General features: G+C 47.9%; 1 protein-coding gene across 1 annotated transcript; it reads left to right on the top strand.

Annotated features, from left to right (window-relative positions):
• The first annotated feature begins 11,560 nt into the window (after nucleotides 1–11,560).
• On the top strand, nucleotides 11,561–17,939 carry LOC144123306 (endothelin-converting enzyme 1-like). Its single transcript, XM_077656160.1, has 2 exons — nucleotides 11,561–14,084; nucleotides 16,989–17,939. The coding sequence occupies exons 1-2, from the start codon at nucleotides 11,764–11,766 to the stop codon at nucleotides 17,155–17,157; spliced, it is 2,490 nt and encodes an 829-aa protein (XP_077512286.1). The 5' UTR covers nucleotides 11,561–11,763; the 3' UTR covers nucleotides 17,158–17,939.
• The last annotated feature ends 2,660 nt before the right edge of the window (nucleotides 17,940–20,599 follow it).

Genomic DNA, 20,599 nt, shown 5'->3' with positions numbered 1-20,599 from the left:
GATCTAAAGCAGATGGATTGTGTGCGCGAAGGCAAGTGGACGATCCCGAATTCATACACATAAGGCCGTTCTCTGAAGCCCAGTCCCAAAAGCACTTGTCGCATATATTTGTCCTAAAGCCACACGACACAGAATATGAATTGAAGTCGGCTGGCACCGGAACTGGGTGGGCAAGAACTATTGAGCACGATGATGAAGAAGAAGATGTGTTAGCCAGTGAAGAAGCGCCGTGTCGTCTTAGGCCTTCGCGGAAGCCGCCCACACGGTGACGCTGCGACTCAATCGCTGCCTGGCCGGTTCTGATTCCAGTCTTGAGGTCCGTGGCACCAGCAGCGAGAAACACCGGAACAAAGAAAGCATGGATGAAGCGAGCTCCGACCCAGGACCTGGGCATAGCTGTTCATGGCAGACCCGTCCAGGGACCAGTGCTTCTGCAGCCACGGGAAGTCGAGACGGCAGCGATTTCAGCGACGACGAGAGGCACGAGTGCCCTCGCATCCTCCAGGAGCGCCTGAATGCCCTCCACCATCAGGGCAACATGATGCTGCTGGTTATCCGCGAGCACATCTGCGAGCACGCCCCAGCTTACGCGGCCGACCTGGAGCACGCCATCCTCTGCTACAACATGGTCAAGGTGCACCTGGACGACTACTTCGCTACAGTGGGCAGCTACGTGCTCAACTCGGTGGCCCAGCGGGAGCTCAAGTGGTGGCCGGACATCATGTTCCGCTGGGTGGCCTCCATCGTCTTCACCGTTCTTGATAGGGTGGACATCCAGACGCTCGAGTACTACGTGAGCATCGACAACCTGCGGCAGGTCTTCCGGCACCTGCAGTGGTCTAACATGCTCTTCAACTGGAAATTGGCTTCGGACCTCACCTGAGCCGAGCCCGCCTCACTCTTCCACTCCTCGTCAGCGGCCATTCCACAATGCGCATGCTTTCTCCAGCGTTGCGAACGATAAAGAATCTGGCTTTGGTAACCCAAGACAGTTTGTTCTTTCAAGTGCCGTTCAGGGCTAAGCCATCGACAGCTATTCGCCTTTTTTCAAAACAACATATGTGGACTGCTTAACATCTTCAAGCTGCCCTTTTGAGCACATTTTAGAAATATTTACCTCAGAATTAAGGCCCCATATTTCAGCTCAAATTTGACCAGACGTGTACACATCAGTTCAATGTATTTTTAAGCGAAGTTATAACGAGAATGTTACTGATTCTAGAAACGAAACTATTCTTACGAATAAAGTATGTACCATTGTTTTGGGTCTCTTTCCTAACTCTGTACTATATACCACTGAATCTGCTACGCTGGTTTGCGTGCATTTTCTGAGACTAACTGCCTTACTCCTTTTTTGCACTTCGCCAAAATTGTGAAGTCTGGTTTGTTTACTGGAGCTCCTACTATGGAAAACTTTGAAAGAAGTGAAATACTAATGCTCAAATAAATTCAAGTTATGATCCGATTACAACTCAGCATGTGTTATTTAATCTAGGAGCTAAAGTTTGTCCTTGTTTACCTGATCGTCCCTTTCATATGAAACAGTAATCGCGGGCGTAGTTCAGCGACGGCTACAGCGTGCATGGTAAACTAATACCCAATAAACGGCCGCACAAATTCCCCTACCGCGATCCCCTTACCAAGAATGTTAGCTAGCTGTGTACAGTGTTACGGTATACGCCCCATGCATGACCTCTATAGGCTAAAGCCCCTCCATGAAGCAAAAGAAACGAAAGCTTCGAAATTTCCGGCTTCTCTCCTCTCCTAGCGTGCCTACGAATAATTGAGTCTCCCTTTGGCCGATTCGCCGTGGTCACGAGGTTAGCGCGCGCTTTTTTTTCATTTCGTTTTCTTTTTTTGCGACAGAGTTTTGGCGGGGATCTTTTTTCAAGCTTTGACGGTGTCTAGGCGTCGCGGTGATGCCGAGCTTCTGTAGCTCTTTGGGTGCAACTACCGAGGAGGCGGCGGGAAAAGGCTTTTCGCCATTCCCGACCAGAGAAAGCAACGCGGCTCGCCGAAAGCTTTGGATTCACAGGTCTGGCCGGACAAACTTCTTTGATAATGCGCTGGATCCACGTCTTTATTAGGTGAGTGGCAATTTTTCAGTTGTGTGCTGTGTTTTTTCATAGGATTCGGTGCGAAGCGCGTGCGGCAGCAGTCTTTCTTCGCGGTAAATGCCGTTTGGTATGGTTGTAGATAGACAGACTCGTTCGCTCGCGGGCAACGAAAGCCATGCTTCTTGTTGTCTCAGCCCCGCCGTTCATGCTGCTGGCTCTGCTACGCTCTATACAGAAGTAGTTTTGATATTGCGCGCATTGCGTGGCGTATTGGTTTGGTTGTAGTCGGACTTTTTCGCGGGCTCTACTCGAAAGTTTCGCGTCATGTTGCGTGAGCCCCTGCTACAAGCCTAGCTTTCAAGTTTCGCCCACTGCCGAACGTATTTGTTTAGTTGCAGTTAGACTCCTTGGCTCATGAACTCGATACCAAAGTGGCGGTTCTCGTTGTTGAAGCCCCCGCTGCTCATGCTGTTCGCGGCGAAGGTCTAGCTTTCATGATGCGCGCTTTGCTGAACGTATTTGTTCTGGCAGAGTTCAAAACAAAATTGGTCGTTACTGTGCTAATGTTAAGTAACGCTACCTATCGCTTGAATACTCCCTCTCTGCGTGTAAATACTTTAAATGAAAGCGAGGACCTCCGTTAAACATAGTTGCCGACATTTAGGGTTCAAGGCCACCGTAGCTGCCGTCAAATTCGTCCGCAAATCAGGCTGCGTGGAACTTTTGTAACGTGGATGGGCAATGTAAAACGAATCACTAACGCAGGGGAGCGTGCAATGACCAAGACCATTTCTAACGTTTTACATTAGGAAAGGTCTTATGGCTTTGGATGCGGCCTTTGAGAGAAGAAAATATTATTGCAGCATTACACCGACATCCGTTCATGTAAAGCCTATCGCACTTCTAGTCGTGCGTCGTTCCACTTCATGGCGGAGTTAAATTTCAGACGGTATTGCGCAAAAGACGCCGGTCGAAAAACAACACTAAGAGGATATTCACTACAGTGCCGCGAGCTCGCTGTGCGCCGTGGGTCGGTGCAGTTACTTGAGTAACTAATTTTTTATTCTCCCATGCTATGATCTCATTTCGACTGAAACCAAGACAAAAAACGCAACACAAGATCAATTCGGGCGCACGGTCCACTGCCCGCCAATTGGCGAGCGTTGGGAGCGTCTAATAGCTGTGTCCGGCCTAGGTGCCGCCACCGTCGGTGCCCGGGAGGAGCCGAGAGAAGGAGCGCAGGCATAGGAGGAGGAGGGAGGAGATGTCGTTTCTTTTAGTTCATTGGGGGTTTTAGAAGAGGCGCCACTTAAAGTCCCCTAGCGGCGCCCGCTGGAAACCGGGTGCAGTTGTCCTCCCCGGCTGCCCCCTTGTCCCGCATGTGATTTCGTGATCGTGATTGTGCGCGCGGACTGTAGCCCTGTCTACATGAACCCGATAGAGTCGAGTAGAGTTTACTTGTCGGGTAAAAAACCAGTTGCCGGGTTCATGTAGACGCTGTCGGGTCGAGTAAAATAAGCGGCAGAGCGAGTCGAGTTAACTCGCCTGCAGGGGGTAGGTTAACTCGCCTGACCCGCCTTTCAAAAAACCATGTATACGCAGTCGGGTCAGGGAGTCGGGTAACAGGGAACTCTGGGAAATATTTCTGTCATGTGATCAGTCGACCAAAATGGCAGCCGCCGTCGGTCCCCGCGCTGTTTCCACCCCAGCTTCTTGGACCGACCGGGAAGTGGAATGTTTTCTGCAGCTAATAAATGAAAAAAACACGTGAGCGAGGCGCTGGACAGCAGACGGCAGCGCAACCAAGATGTGTTCAAAGATCTGCAGGCCGAAATGGCCAATCTTGGCTACCACTGGACGTTGCAGCAGTTGCGAAACTGCTGGAAGAATTTGAAGAAGCGATTCACGGTCGTGAGTATAAACATTCCCTCACCCGAATTTCGACACCCATACGGAATGATACGACGTTGCAGCACAATTCTGTCTTGTGTGACAGGAACGGTTCGACCAAGAAAGAAGTGGAGCTGCACCGTCGGCTTGGAAGTGGTATGACCACATGAGCGCGCTGCGGGAACCCGCGGGCCAAAAACAGGAACCGGAAACTTGCACGATAACTGCGAACCTCGACGCTAGGTGCCGCTGCGATACTTACGCGCTTGAACAGAGTTCATGTAGGCACCAATCGGGGCGAGTCAGAGGCGAGTCACCTAGCCCGACGCTGACTCTACCCGGTCCTGTCGGGTTCATGTAGACAGGGTTTGGGACCTACGGTGAGAGAAACCAAGAAATTAACTGTTAGATAGCGGGCATGAGTCCGACGTTGTGGCTATGAAGGGGGATTTATTTGCCGTACACGCGATATGCTCGCCGTCCAGCTATGAGCTAATTCTTGCGTCGCCTTTTTAGCCCGAGAACGTTAGTACCCCCATGTCTGGAAAATATTGCCCGGCGTCGGAATCGGCGCCTACTCGGGCAACTGGCCGCTCCGGCTGCCTAGGTGGGACACCTAGGTCACGTTACCCTGCGGCGTCATCACAACCTGCCTTCCGGATTGTGAGCAAACTGACCACCATGACAGGTGGCAGTTAAGTTAATCATTAGTCGTGAGAGGTTGCTCGGGAAGAGCAACCTTGGTCGCACAAACTTCACCGGCGGCAGCGCCTGCCATCTCAGGGCAGTGGCGCATCGCTTAACCGCTGCACCACTGCACCTGGAGAGGTATGAGAACTGCCAGCAATCAATGAATATAAAGTAGTCAGTGACCAATTCCGCATATATGGGCATTAACACATGAAGTCTATCGCGTCATACACTTAAGGCGGAGCTTTAGTGACCACTGCATTTTTTTTTAAATAAGAGCTTCCGTTCACGCGGTGAGCTTGAAAAAAAAATCGGAGAGCTTCAATTTGTTTTCCTGCAGTGCGTATGGTGCCTGCCTCATAGGCCCGATCAGCGCGCAACAACAGCACGCACTAAAAGGGCTTCAAAGGCAAGGCAGTGGCGAGCCCGCTGAATGAAAACAACGATGATATTCACCGTATTTGCCTAATTAGGTAGGGTAGCGACACGCTGTTGAAGTACAGAGGAGCACCTTTTGTACCCGTCAGCATGACTAATGTTTGAACCAGCGTTCATAGCACGTGACTACTTCCTCGCGCGCTGCCCACTCTTGTATCGAATACCTAGTCGATGGCCGCAGCACAGTGTAAAGTGCGTTCTTCAACACGATTGCGGCTAAAAAGCCAGAATTTTTACTGTTTGTTTGTATTTTACTGTTGTGAGAGGCACCGTTCAGGCCATCAGGTTCTATCGCAAAGCACTCATGTCTGCGCCGAAAGAGCGTCCACTCACTTTGCTTTGCTTGATGTCTCACTCCGAGTAGTTAAGTAACGTAAACCAACCTTCACCCTAACACTAAAGAACCACTTCATTCTGTCGAGTTATTGCAGACCTCTTAAACCTGCGTGCAAAATGCGTATGTCTTGTTCATTATAATTCAAAATATTGCTTCAAAATTAGCGTGCAAATAATTCAGATTGTACTTTAAGAAGGATTTTTTTATTTGCAGGTGCCGGAGTTTAGCCTTTAGGGAGCTTATCAGGCATCTCAAGGAACGGAAAAGGAGACAGCAGCTAACACATATCAGCTGTTATAACCAAGAAGGTCGGAAAGCCTTCTGCGAAACTCCTTCGTAACTATAAGAAAGGAGACCTTCTGGACAGCATTCTTCCACGACCAGTGCAGCAAATTGTTTCGTTACGCTCAACTACTCTCGAAGGCAGTCACTGCACTTCTGCCGTTCGCAGCAGTGTCCAGAAAATTCGTAGAAATGTGTTCCTGGGGAGTTTCAACATCTTTTTGAACACTTCACTGCTTAACACTTGTATTTTCACATATTTCAGATATTACGCTAGACAAAAGCTTCGATTTTTTTTACGATTATAATTCAGCACACGCACAAAACTGCGTTTAAACACGAAGCGAGCGGGCATCGGCAGCCTCACAGCATTTCGTGTCGTAGACGGCAGGCGGCGCCACCACCGCAATGTTCCTCGCGGGTTCAGAAGTGGTAGGCGCTTAGATGATTGCCTGTTCGTGCTTACCCCGTGCATAGAAATAGCGAAGGCGGAAATCAAACCTCTGTATTTAGCCTTCTTGGACATAAGCGGTGCATACGACAACGTGAACAGGAAACTGCTGTGGAACATATTAAAAGGTGAAGGTGTCAGTCATGAGGTAATTAATTTTCTACAGGAAATATATCGAGAAAATGAAGTTGAAATAACATGGGAAGGAATTAAGAGTACAACTATCCAGATACACAAAGGATTAAGGCAAGGCTGTCCTCTTTCACCGCTGCTGTTCATGCTTTATATGATAAGTATGGAAAGAAGGCTACAAGGAAGCAATCTAGGTTATAATTTGTTGTACACATTAGGCGGAAGGGTTGTTGAGCAACGACTACCGGGTTTAATGTATGCGGAGGATATTGTACTGTTAGCAGATAGCCAGGAAGATTTGCTAACTTTGGTGAATTGCTGTGGAGATGAAGGAGACACTCTAGGTTTCAGTTTTAGCGCAACTAAGTCAGGTGCGATGGTTTTCAACGGTACAACTGATCAGGAGCTTACAATACAAGGCCATGAAATACCCCGAGTGGCCGAATACAAATATCTCGGCGTATGGGTAAACAAAGGGCATAGGTACACGGAAAAGCACAAACAGTCTCTCATAGCAAAAGGGCGAAGAGATGCCGGGATAATGAAACATAGGGCATTGTGGCGGTACAACAGGTTTGAAGTCCTCAGAGGTATTTGGAAAGGAATAATGGTGCCGGGGCTTACTTTCGGGAATACGGTTCTATGCTTAAGGGCTGAAGTTCAGTTGCGATTAGAAGTAAATCAGAGAACTGCTGGAAGATTAGCACTAGGTGGCCACGGGAAAACCACAAACGAGGCAGTACAGGGGGATATGGGCTGGGCAACGTTCGAAGCACGGGAAGCTCAGAGTAAAGTACTATACGAAGAACGCCTGAGGAAATTGGATGATAACAGGTGGGCAGCTAAGGTATTTAAATACCTGTACAGAAAGAGCTTTGACACGCAGTGGCGGAAACGAACTATAAAGCTGGCCAGTAAGTTTGCCAGAGACGAGGAAGGAGAAAGAAAGAGCATTAAACGACGGGTTAAAAACGTCGAAGGTAAAAATTGAATAGATTCAATGGATAAGAAGCATAGTGTAGAACTATATCGATGCTGGAAAAGGCAGATCAGGAAGTAAACGTTTTATGATAACTCAAGAGGCAGTGCCCTCCTCTTTGAAGCTAGGTCAGGGTGTCTTAGAACGCACAGCTACAGAAAAAAATTTAACGAAGAAGATGACACATGTGCTGTGTGTGGTAAATCTGAAGAAACAATTGAACACCTCATCCTAAAATGCGATGGTATCCATCCCGATGTCGATGCAGGCACAGTCACTCTTCCTGAGGCCTTAGGGTTTAGAGATAACAATAGTCATGTAAATAAATCTGCTGTGGAAATTAGCCAAAAGCGATTGGAGGATTGGTGGCACAAATGCAGAGAGGTGACATAAGTTTTAAAGTGTAGGAAGACGTATTTTAAAGGAAATGGCGAATTGTATTAACAACTTACAGCAGAGTAAACAAAAATAAAGGAAAAAAACTGAGCATAGTGGCAACAACCACTGCCCCGTTTCAAAGGGAACGCTCCTACCTTCCATCCGGACGTATATTGTGATGGCTATTACGGCTGTGAGGCACTGAAACGCAGTGCTCACTTCCGACAGGAAAGATGGCCTGAAACCTTGTATTCGGGCCGCCGCGGTGGCTGAGTGGTTATGGCGTTCGGCTGCTGGCCCGAAATACGCGGGTTCAATCCCGGCCGCGGCGGTGGAATTTCGATGGAGGCAAAATTATAGAGGCCCGCGTACTGTGCGATGTCAGTGCACGTTAAAAAACCCCAGGTGGTCGAAATTTCTGAAGCCCTTCACTACGCAGTCTCTCATAGCCTGAGTCGCTTTGGGACGTTAAACCCATATAAACCAAACCAAACCTTGTATTCAATTCTTCTTTCATTTGACCGCTTTCTACAGGAAGCAAATCTTAAGCCCGCTAGATAAATCAGGAAATAAAAAAGACTCTATAATCCAACAACCACAAAATGCTTCAAATAGCTGTTTGCCCATCTCGACAATTTACTCTTCAAGGTACGCCACAATTTCCACGCCAGCTGAGTTTTCATCCCAAAAGAATGAACTTGTGGCTAAACAGTTTCCTTCCTGTGGTGGTGGTATTTAAAGGGACGGCGAAATTGGCCTTACATTGATGGGTTTGATAATTGCTGCGCCTTTGTGAAGGAAAACTACCACTGCCCCTGGAGGCCAGCGTCCTCTGAGGAAATTTTGATAAAAACTCTGCTTCCTGGGAAACACGGTCAGTTCCCTTGTTTCATGCGCTGCTTCTATATACCGCGCTGATGCAAGGTTCTCGCTGCATAAATTGCGTGTTATATACCAGCGGAGTGCAAGCCTAGCTTATAAATCAGGGCCAAGTGCTTTTTAAATACTTTCAACCCCGGGCCATAATTCATTAAACTGAAAAAATAAAACATATTGAAACTGATAGACCGATAAGTGGCAGCAGCAGGAGGGACAACTTGTCATACATGCTACTTCAGCTAACGAACTTGCTAAGAATACCGAGAGAACTAAGCGTATGGCTACAAACAAACAAAAATTTCTGCCAACGGTCGCCCGCATAACGGCGCCGTGTTTCTTGCAAGCAGGTTAGGAAACACTTTGTTTCGTTCAGCACTTATTCGGCATAAATTTCTCCGAGCCTCCGGTGGAAGTCTCTTTTTTTTTGTGCTGATTGAGGTGGAGGCCGCTGCGGTTGAGCCAAGCCCAGATTCGCCGACGGAGTCCAGTGTAAGCAAGCGTGGGAACCAGTCAGACGTAGTGAAGCAAAGACATTGAGCTTTTTTGATTCATCAAAAGACGAGTTTTAAATCATATCAAGCCGCTACGCCAAAAAAAAACACTCCTAAGATAGTAGTAGCTACCAAGTTGGCTAGGAGCGTCCCAAAGCAGTAACTAAACCCCGCTGCTTGTACCTGCTAACTACAGAGAAAGCTGATGGCATCTGAACAAGTATGTTCTCCTTCCGCTCCTCGAACGTAACGTGCTGCATGACATCAAAGAATGCTCTAGATGCAGCCATGCATCGCAGCGTATGCTATATTTGCTGTCGAATATCGCGGCGGTGGTCACAGAAATTGTTAACTTGTTCATCCACTATCTACAATGCGGACACCTTCTTACATTTAATACGAAAGCACGGAAGCCTCACCGGAGCAAAAAGCCGGCGGCGACCGTACGGTGTTGACGACAAAAATCCTGATTATCTGGCTGGCACTTACGTCACCAGAGCCGCGAAATTTTATAAGCTGTCAGAACGTGGCGCCACCAGACCAGAGAACGCCCACGGGCTTAGGGAAAGTGACGTCATGTGATCGGAAATGACGTCATTAGGCCTGGTTAGTCTGTGTGAAGCCTCCACCTGCCAACCGTAGAAGGCGGTGTAAAGGAAGAGCTCACGAATAACCTGATTCTCACAAGCCACGCCAGTCATTGCCAGCGAAAGCATCAACAGCTTCGATCGCTATCGCACTACCAACACATTACAGGACTTGGTGTCCCGGTGTTTTTATTCCTCCCTTGGCTCTCTCTCTCTCTCTTCCGCTAGGCAAGAGATACGTCTGGATCACCCGATCACTTTGTCGATGCAACCAGATCCGCTGCGCAAATTCTTTTTCGAAGTGCTGCTTTGCAACTAAAACGCACCTGATCATACAGGCGCCCAGTTTTCTAACAGTACCATCAAAGCGTCGAAAAAACGTTCTTACAGCGTCCTGTGGCAAAGCGAATAACGTTACCGAGATAACGTTACCATGACGACAATACGACACTCAAAGTGGCTTCTCTCCGGCCGCGATGGCAGTAGTTTGGCGTTAGCGTCGGCACTTGCTGGACAATGGTACATATAATAAGTTTCCTACCCCTGAGTTCGCTTTGTCATACAAGTGTTAACGTTATGTCATACGGCTATTAATATCATACGATTGTTAGCGCTAATGTCATACTCTGAAAAATAATGGGCGACTGTGCTCACTCTAGCAGGGGCCTCTGTAAGAGAACTAAATTAACCGAAGTATGTCTAGACTTTCCTTGTAATTAACGGTGGTTGGCTCGACAGAGAATTTCCATTCAAGGATAAATAACTTTCTCCTGAAAATCTCTTTCAACCAAGAGAAGCGCGCTGGTTTGTAAATGGATGCCGAATGTGTTTTCAGAATAAACAAATAACGCAGCACAGGAAAACAGAAGAAGTCAGAGCGTGGCGCCGATATTGCGGTTATTCGTACTGTGTTCTATTCCGATGCCCTGGCCCTTCTGTCTCTTGATGGTCTGAAGCACTGGTTCTTTTCGCGCTGTTCCAAAACAACATTTAGTGTTCTGAAAGGTGTCAGTTTGGTTAAAACCTGTAGACGTGCTTATTTTCGTGAACGTAGCTTTTGCCAGTCTCGCAACATTTTTAACGTGCAGTCACATGGTGGTGAGAACGCAGTGAACAACGGACGAGCGGTCAGAAGTGGCGCTTAAACGAATCATTCACCGGGCTGATTTGCACCCACAAATAATTGAAGAACTCGGCGGTGGCGATAACAGCATACCTATTCAGCGATCGTCTAAGAACAGAGTCACCCCGCTATTGGCCGCGGTCAGTTTAAAGCACGCGAAGAAGTTTTGAGATGAGGCGCAGTAAAGATGAGGCGCAGTAATCCTCTACGGTAATCCCGAACAGCGCAGAACCGAAAGCGCGCGGCAACAAGGATTTCAGATAAACGCGGTTGCGTCTGCCGTCAGAAACAAACTGATAAAGCCGCGTGTCGGCAGCTTTGAGCATGACCAAATAAACATTACATGTCCATCAGTCTCGGAAAAATTTTCGAACATTGGAAAATTGTAACATTCTGTTGTGGAAATGTGGAAATACTGAAGGTATGGTCCAATCTTCTGATATGTGGCAAAATTTTTCTTTTATAATGTTTCCGTCGATCGCATCGGACAGTTAAGACTGCCACAAAAAATCGATGGGCAATACTTTTGACGATAGCAAAAACGTTAATAGAAAAGAAGATGCAAAACTGCCGTCGGTTGATCTGCGTGTATATTGATCGCTATAGTGAAACCTTACATTATATGAAAAAACGCTTTTTGTCCAAAATTGTTGGGTATGTCAAATCTTGTCTTCAATATGTCGGTGAACAACGTGCAAGGCTTAGCTTTTGCTTTTGTTTCAATGTACAATCTATGAAATCACAGCTGGAAATATTTGCTTGGTGGACACTTCTCAAAGAAAGAAAAAGATACAAGGCACGCGATCGCCCGCACCAGCTGCCTGCGCTCGTGGGAACAAAGAAGAAATACCGATTAGCGCTTCGCGAGCCCCGCGGGCCGCGCGCCAGGGCCTCGCAGCGGGGGACCGCAGCCGCCGGGCCATCCTGGACGAGCCGTCTCAGGCCGCCAGAACCAGCCGGAGTCGCCGTGAGCAGGACTCTCAGGCTACTGGCACCTCTTTGCACGACTTGGGAGTGACGGCAGACGCCACCACGACGCAGGTCCCAAGATGGAAGACAACGAGGATGCTCCCGTCATGGGAACCGTGCCCCGCCAGAAGGTCACCTCGCGCTGCAAGTCCATCGACCGCTACGGTGACTCGGACGTCGACTTGACCCGCAAGCGTTCCTTCAGCGACGAGTACTTCAAGCGGGTCGCGCGGGACCTCAAGTCAATCCCGTGCCTGCTGCTCCTGGGAAACATCTTCGCCTTCGTGTTTCTCATCATCTGGTCCAACATCACCAAGCACCTGTTCGTGACCCAGCGGCCGCCGGAGATCACCACGCCGGCGGAGACGACCCCGCCGCTGATCCGCTCCATCCGGGAACTGCACATGTGCAGCAAGCCTCGATGCGGCGCCATCGGGCACGCCATCAACTACGGCGTCAACTCGGACGTGCAGCCCTGCTCCAATGTCCTCGAGCACGTGTGCGGCCGCTGGCTCAAGGCCGACACGGAGATCTACGAAAAGGTGATGCTTGGCTCGGCCCGTCTCTACGTCGAGGACATGTACTGGGACATCAAGCGCCACCTGGAGACGATGCCCATCTCGCTGCCGCTCCGCACGCAACACAAGGTATCCATAGTCTATCGCAGATGCCTGTACGAAGGCAAAGCGGACAGACGCGAGCTTTTGGCAGACACCATGAACAACGTTTACCACTTGCAAAGCTGGCCATTCGCGAACACACCTTTCGAGCCGTTTCGTAAAGTGCTCGCAAGGTTTCTCCGTTACACCGGCGAGGCCGCTCTTTTACACATCGGTACCGCGAGGCTTTTACAGATTACGCGAGCCAGCAGCAACGCCGCCGATGAACCGTCCAACGACATTACGCTCGCACTCGACTGCCCCACGTTTGTGATGCCCAGGCATTGGCTTTTGACGCGCAACGACGCAGATAAGAATGACTACGCGGCATTAGTTATGAATGTCATGAAACTGTACCAGGGACGTGACGTTCCGATCCATGTAGCGAAAAACGTAGTCGCTTTTGAAATCAACAACGCGTATGTAGCGAGGAAGTACTGCCACAGGCGAAAGCTGAGGAAATTCACGATAGCTCAACTAGAGACGAAGATGAGAAGTTTCCATTGGCTCGAGTTCCTCCGAGAAGCTGTTGGGGAAAGTTCTGGCATAGTCTTGAACGAAAAAACTCCCGTGTTGATCAGATCATTTGACTACCTCAAATACGTAGCTAGTCTCGTCAACGCACCTAAGGAAAATCGCGCGGTGAAATACATCGGCTGGAGAGTTCTGCGCTTCTACGGGCCACAAGCTCTCCGGGCGATCAGGAACAGCATCGCCGCGTTCCGCCAGAGCAAGCTGAACGAGACCGTTAATGACGACTGGAAGAGGTGCCTGCTGACCACCAACGAAATCATACCCATTGGTATGGGAAGAGTGTACGTTGAAGCGATGACCCGCCTGAAGACATTTTTCGCCGTTCAAGACCTAGTGACGAAGGTAATCTTCAGCTTCAAGTACATAATCTCCCAGGCAGTGTGGCTAGACGCTGAGGCCAAAGTTAATGCCTCCACCTACCTGGGCAAGCTGAAGACCATGATAGGCGTCCCGAAGTGGGTCGCCGATGACAAGGTTCTTGACATGTACCATGCGAACTTCACGGTCGACCCGGCGAATGACCCTTTTTTTGTCCTATTTGACAAGGGTACTCGGCACACCGCCGCGCTTCGATTTCTGCCTCTATCCCTGATGGGCACCAACCAGATTAAGCGGAGCAAATACTGGAAAGCCAGGTCATCGGAAGGAACGGACGGCAAGAACGCCACAGCAGACGACGTGTCTCTAGCGGGTGTCAACGTGCGGCCACTCCACACGTTCATCTTTCCGTCGCGCGTGGTCGACCTCAAGCTGCACCACTACAACATGAGACAGGCGCTAGTGTTCGACGTGAACGAAAACTCTCTACTGCTGCCAGCGGGAATCCTGCAGCCGCCGTACTTCGACCCCAATGTCCCGCTAGCCATCAACTACGGCGGCCTGGGCGTGCTCATATTGCACGACATGGTTCGAGAATTCTTCCGCTTCTTTTTCGATGACACCGAGGCCAGATGGCGGAAGCGCACGCGCTGCATCAATAACCGCGTCTACCGCAAGACGGAGGAGTCGAGTGGCAGCCTGGATGAGAACCAGGAGCACGAGATGGTCACCTTTACCATGATGACGGTGCGGGCCGCGTACAACGCCTACCACTACGCGCTGGGTGCCGACGACGACGACGTTGTGCCTGGCGTCGGCGCCGAAGCCAATCCGGACCAGCTGTTCATGCTGACTGCCGTGCGCACGCTCTGCACAATCATCAGAGACAGGTAAGGGCATCGCGTACCGGCACCCTTGCGAAAGTTCCTCGTTTGCTTAGCTTCCGTGCCAATAACCATCCTTAGTGATACGGGCCTAAAACGTTGCGTCTGGCTTTTGTTTCTTTGAAATTTGTTGTTTTGATGACAAAACAAATTTAAGCCCTCCTGCTAATATAGTTACTATACTTCGCTACTTAATAATAATTGGTTTTGGGGGAAAGGAAATGGCGCAGTATGTCTCATAGCCCTCCTGCTAATATAGTTAAGCTAAAGACCGTTTCTATACTTCGCTACTTAATAATGATTGGTTTTGGGGGAAAGGAAATGGCGCAGTATCTGTCTCACATATCGTTCGACACCTGAACCGCTCTGTAAGGGAAGGGATAAAGGAGGGAGAGAAAGAAGGGAAGAAAGAGGTGCCGTAGTGGAGGGCTCCGGAATAATTTCGACCACCTGGGGATCTTTTAACGTGCACCGACATCGCACAGCACACGGGCGCCTTAGCGTTTTGCCTCCATAAAAACGCAGCTGCCGCGGTCGCGTTCGAACCCGGGAACTCCGGATCAGTAGCCGAGCGCCCTAACCACTGAGCCACCGCGGTGGGTCTTCGCTAGTTCCAAAGCACGGGTTCCGGGAATTCTCTACACTGATGCCACCACGTGCTAGAAATGCTTCCTCCCACGTGGCTCAGGGACAGTTTTGCTCTTTAACGCATTCAAATAATGCGTTGGCGCATGTCATTTGCATGGGAAATTGCCGGGTAAGGTGTAATCTGATTCAGGTTGCAATACCCGCGGAAGCATTGTTTCAGCGTACAGTTGTCGACTTTCCAACTTAGTGCACATCGAAAAGCAATGTTTTACTGGCACTATCTTGAAACTTTAAAGTAAACTAAGATTCTGTGAGGCTCCAGGGGAGCTGCACAGTTTGACTTCAAAGGTGAGATCGCAGCTTAGATTCCTTGTCGCGTCGTTGATAGCGAAATTACAAATTGGCATCCCTATAGTATTACATTGGTGTTTGTCACCTACATACATCCAAAATAGCTGATATAACCAGGTCTAAATCAGCACTCTCCGACTTTATCATTTATTATTTAGGGCGTTGTATGCCGTAACCAAGACGCGCCTCATTAACGGCAACATGAAAGGCTCGGCTCCTGTTTTCCCGCGTGTAGCCTCCGTGTTTCGGCAAGGATGCAGGACGAGCTTATTCGCTTACGCACTACTGCCTATACTAACTTGCCATGCATGAAAACTATAAAATTTGTCCCATAACATATTTGTGTGCGATCCACTGCTCCACGTGTAGTATATACGTGATGTTCGCTCGAGAAGACAAGTGAACACTTATGTGAGCACACTTCTGTAGAATTATCTTAAATTTGTGGTCACCGACATCGCAACTAACAAAAGAGAAAGTGCGACCATATGTATTTTTCACACCACACAACTGAACGGGACCATTTATTAACCTAGGAGTACAAGGTAGGCAGAAAATACGCGCGTTTGAAAGGTGAACATTATTGTTCTTATGCATCTCGAAAAGTACGGCCCAGTGGTATTTCTTCTGGTCATTGCAGCAGGGCTCGTATTGCATCATCACTGTCCAAAATCGCTGCAAGGTGAGAACTGTCGCCGTCGCCTCTCTGGAGCTAAGGAAACCGAGGGATAACGAGAGGCACACTACACTGCTTAGAAGCAAATCCATTGGACCGTATATTTTTTAAAGAGGCTGTACGTTCCAGGAAATCTGCTTGAGGCCTTAATTTTCAAAATCTCTCAGATCAAAACAAAGAGGACAGCCTTGTGCATCAAGATATCTAATTTTGCTCAGCCAGTCCCCGGCTAATGTATCTGCACACATGACATCGCTTCGAAAGTCTGATTATTCAGGAAGCTATTTCTTGATGCTGTATAAAATATTATTCCACTGCCTTTTTCCAAAGTCGTCACCAAGAAATATGTGCACTCGAAGTTTTTCATTATGCGAAGATGCAAGAAAAAGTAATGGGTGCTAAGCTACTGAGACAATGCACAAAGTCGCATCTCTGCGAAGTGCCTTCAGCGCTGTATTCCTTTCTACAAGGCGCTCTCACATATCGACAGAAAGTTTAAGTTTGGTGCTCTAAGGTGCGCGCATGGTTCTTTCACAGCCTGTAACGCAACGAAAGTTTATTTGCAACAGGCTCCCGCTATTTCATTTTAAGTCCGCCATGTCCCCGCTTTTTTTAATTGGTCATAGTTAAAAATTCCGGTAAACCTACGTAAAAGGAGCGCTTGCCACTATTTCTTCAACATTTTGTTCCAACTCAAGGTTTCATTTTGTGAGGCATGGTCTGCGTCAACGAAAAATTGTAATATCCAATTGCACGCACAAAAAGAAACAACCCCCCTAAATCGTCACCCTTTTACTCCAAACTCGTGCGCGAAAAAGTTGAAGGGTAATATCTTAATCTGATCGTCCCCTATTACACCATATTATCATTCCCGTCGGGTATACTCTGTTCAGGCTGTCAGCGCTGAGTTATAGATAGCTAAAACGTACCGTACAGACAGCAAATTTTTAACAGCATCAAGCGAGCCTAAGGTAAGCTGTTGTACAGGTTCCTATTACGTAGTGAAGCAGGAAAAAGAACAATGTTACGTCAGGACCGGCAACAGTCCCGCCGTTTGTAACCTCTTTTGCCGCCTCGCTTTGTTGCACGGCGCGTACAACCGTTTTTTTGATGCTCGCGTGATACTGTCAGAAAGTTTCCGTGGCTCCTGTTAATGCGTAAAGCTGACGCCATTTGTATGCAGTATTTCGGTACTGTCCCCGTGCTGCACGTTGTTAAGCCTAAAATTTTACGAAGCTTCTTTAGTGTGCATGGCACCATCGCCGCATTCTTACGTTGCGACTGACTTCGCCCAGGCACTTCGCGCTGGTGGAACACAGCAAAGAAACGCTACTTCTGCGCAAGGTCACGGCGGCGCTGCAGAGTCTTAACGAACTGGTGGACGCGTTCAAGTGCCCGGACGATGACAAGAGGAACGCTTACTACTACTGCATGGAAAGCACGCGGCCGGTCGAAGACAACTAGCGTCCAGGTTGCACAGACCCTCAGAGGCCGGATGCTCGACCGATTCACCCAGCATATCACCAAGGATGTGGCCAACACCGCCTTCACAGATAGTGCGGCGGGCCAACGCTTGAAGTCGGAGCCGGAGATGAGGCTGGTGTCATAACTCTGTGTAAGGATCAAGGCTCTAAAGCGCGAAGGTGCTACGTGTCGAAGCTTTGATTTCGAGACGTGACAGAGTGGTGCGGGACCTCAAAGCCGCATTCAGCAACCTTAGCCGAACGCTCCACCCATGGCGCTGCACAGACGTGAGACTCCGTGAAAAGAAACAAAAATGCAACGGCAGCGGTCTGTTGCTAGGTTAACAGGTGCGAGACAGACACGTGTGCTAAGCGATTTGGACGAATCTGACGCACACACAAATGGGCTCTCCAAAAGACTCAGAAGATTGCGCTACTGCTGCTTTTGTGATCGCTGAAATATCATTGGAACTCTTAGCCGAAAATTCTTTACTTGTGCTCAGTTAAGGCACAGTTTAATGTAAAAAGCAGCAGTTGAGCTGAAAATACGAAGCACAGCTAATATTTGCGCGAGTGCTTTAAAGTGTGGGCTTCTCAAAAAAGAAACAAAGCAGTCAGCTAGGCGCTGTGCGTAAAAGGTGGGGTCCTGCCACCCGCCTGATAAAAAAAAATGAAAATCTGGAGTCTGGCTTCATTCTAAAGTTGAGTATATTGGTTTCGCGAAGGAACGCTTAAGGGATGCATTTGCGAGAACTATCCCTTGGACGAAAACCAATAAATAGTTTGGTGCCATAAACTGATGTAGCCGTCTCGTTTGCGAAGAGCTTGTATTTGAAGCCAAAATTTAGTGTCCTCTTATTACGTTCGAGGTAGTATTGTGCCCTGAAGATGAAGGGCTTAGCGGTCTTGGACTATGAGGCGTGGTCTCTGCGTGCTCACATCATTTCGCTCGTCAGGATAATCTATGAATGCCTTGTTTCGTTAATTGTCAAGTTTAGTGTTTCTATTAGATACGTTATATACGCCTTTGCCAGTCCTTTCACGCCGTTAGAGCGTCTCCTAGAGAAATAGCAACCTCCGACTGTGTGTGTCTCTGAGGTACATCATAGTGGACGGCTCAGCATCCTCTCGTTCTCTTAAAAAATGCCATTTTTATGCCTTTTTTATTTCAATACAGTTGTCTCAGTATAAACGAGCTTTTTCTTTCGTCGTCAAGGAAATCTTTACACGCGAAATTGTGCTTACCTTTGAGGCATGAGGAACCAAAGCATTCAGCCTTCCACATGAGCTATTTTCGTTCATAGCGTGGAATCCTCTTAGCATGTTCCTGTTTCGCGCTGTCGCCATCGGCATCAGTGGCGCTACCTGCCGCGCACACTGTAAAGAAGACGACGAAGATGAAGCGCCAGTCGCGCTGCTTCATCATTGTCGATCGCCCATGTACGTGTCTCCAACTTGGAACTGTTCGCACCATGGATCCTGCTGCTCCATGTGCTTGCGGACTTTTCGCCGTTAGTAAAGCGCGTCTTCAAATAGAACAACTGTTTCAACAACACCTTAAAAATTATTTGCTCTCACACCACAGCTAACACTAAACGTTCGCGTTTCACACTCGTAACCGTCCTTGTCTTGTCGCCGGAATTTAAACTTGAGAAAATTTGTAATAGTTCGTGCATTGCCCCAATTCAGCGTTCAACAATCCGGAACATGGTCTTGATTTCACACGGCACGAACTTCCCTCTGATGAAGTATCTTAGGGTCATTGATTTGCAGGTGGTGAGGGTGATAAGATAAAGGACTGATTTATTCTAAGAGATTCAGCATAAAACAACTCAATTTAGGGATCACAAAACAGTCGTCGCTACATTACAATAAATACAACTGTCAAAAATGAACACGCGTGTGAAAAAGTATTCGCTCTCCTTGTTCTCACACGAAAGCGAACGTTCAAATATTCGCTAATATTCTGAGTTTTCTTTTCTCTGCCTTTTTCTCGAGATAACGAGCTTTTTACGCTTACGTGATGCTCTTATCTATTGAGCCCGCGTTCATACTTCTGCACAAGATTTGCAGTCTGAATTTTCCCTGCTTTCAAATGAGGCCCTTACAGTCCTTGACGGTTACTATAGCAAGTGCCTGTGTTTACAAAACACGAGCATTACTGAAACGCGTGCGCTAAAATTTTGAAACTAATTCCATCTCAATAAGTTTTTTGCAACAAACATCAAGAGTGAAAACCAGAACTAACTTTTCCGGTTTAAGTAGAAATTTCAGCACTATTTGCGCTTGATACTTTTCTAGCTATAGCATTGAGATTCGATCCAGCGCCGTTATGGTACGGTTTCCCTCCAGCATTATATATCGCACTCGTTTTCATATAAAAACAAACTCGACAAGTACATATAGGTAACACTAAATCCACGCACGAAAGGAATATATCGCAAGTACATAGAGATTTCTAAGAGTGCTTCCACACATATATAATAAGCGGGTTGAACAAATACTCCTGAGCAATGGAAGCAAGCTGCATGAATACTGCGTTGTACATAAATGTTCGCCGCAGAATTTCCGTATCACAGTCCAACAGATAGTGCGCGGGAACATTTAATGAGCGTTATTTGCATTTTCTTTAGCAAATTTCTGCCGCTGCATTCTCAAAGCAGCAACCAATTCCTTAATGCGACATTTAGCGCAGTATCAGAAAATTCGCAAGCGAGGGACTGACATTTCCAACATTCTCGGCCAAAAATTTTGAATATTGAAAAATTTTAAGATACGTTGATGGAAATATTGAAGATAATCGTCAATTCTGATGTATAGCATAATCTTTTAACGTGTTTCCAGCAATCACATCGAGCAGTTAAGATTGCTATAGAAAATCAATGAGGAACGCTTTTGACGATAGCAAAAACGCTAATAGAAAAAAAAATCAAAACTGCTGTCGGGTTATTTGTGCATATATTGATTGTTATACTGAAATCTTACATTATTTTGGAAAATTGCGTACATAAACTGCTTCCCATTCGAAAATACGTTTGTCCAGAATCAGTGGGTATAAACACACTGCTGGGTTCCAAGTCACGTTGGAACAAGTAATAACGAGAGAGCAGACAGATGTGAAGAACGGATCGTGACTCTGGAAGAAAGAATGCAACTGTACCCAATCAAGACTTCCTCAAGTGTAAACGGTAGGGACATAGAGGGGTGCATACCAAGCGCCATAGCGTGGCAAGCTGCTACTGCGACGCCTTTCGGCGATTTCTGCAAGCAGGAGTGACACGGATCTAAGCAAGTGAACTTACATGCCTGTAGATAACAGCGGTCACCACCACGACAGTATTTATTGCAGGCGCTGCCAAAATGCGGCGCGGCAAAGATGGTTAACCAAGAAAGCAGCCAAGAGGATAACCAAAAGAAGCTGGCTCGAGTGGTGCACACGCTAC

This window comes from Amblyomma americanum, chromosome 3 (genome assembly GCF_052857255.1).
Source record: "Amblyomma americanum isolate KBUSLIRL-KWMA chromosome 3, ASM5285725v1, whole genome shotgun sequence".
Classification (NCBI taxonomy): Eukaryota; Metazoa; Arthropoda; class Arachnida; order Ixodida; family Ixodidae; genus Amblyomma; species Amblyomma americanum.
Note: the sequence above shows the minus strand (reverse complement) of the source record. Positions and strands in the feature narration are given on the sequence as shown.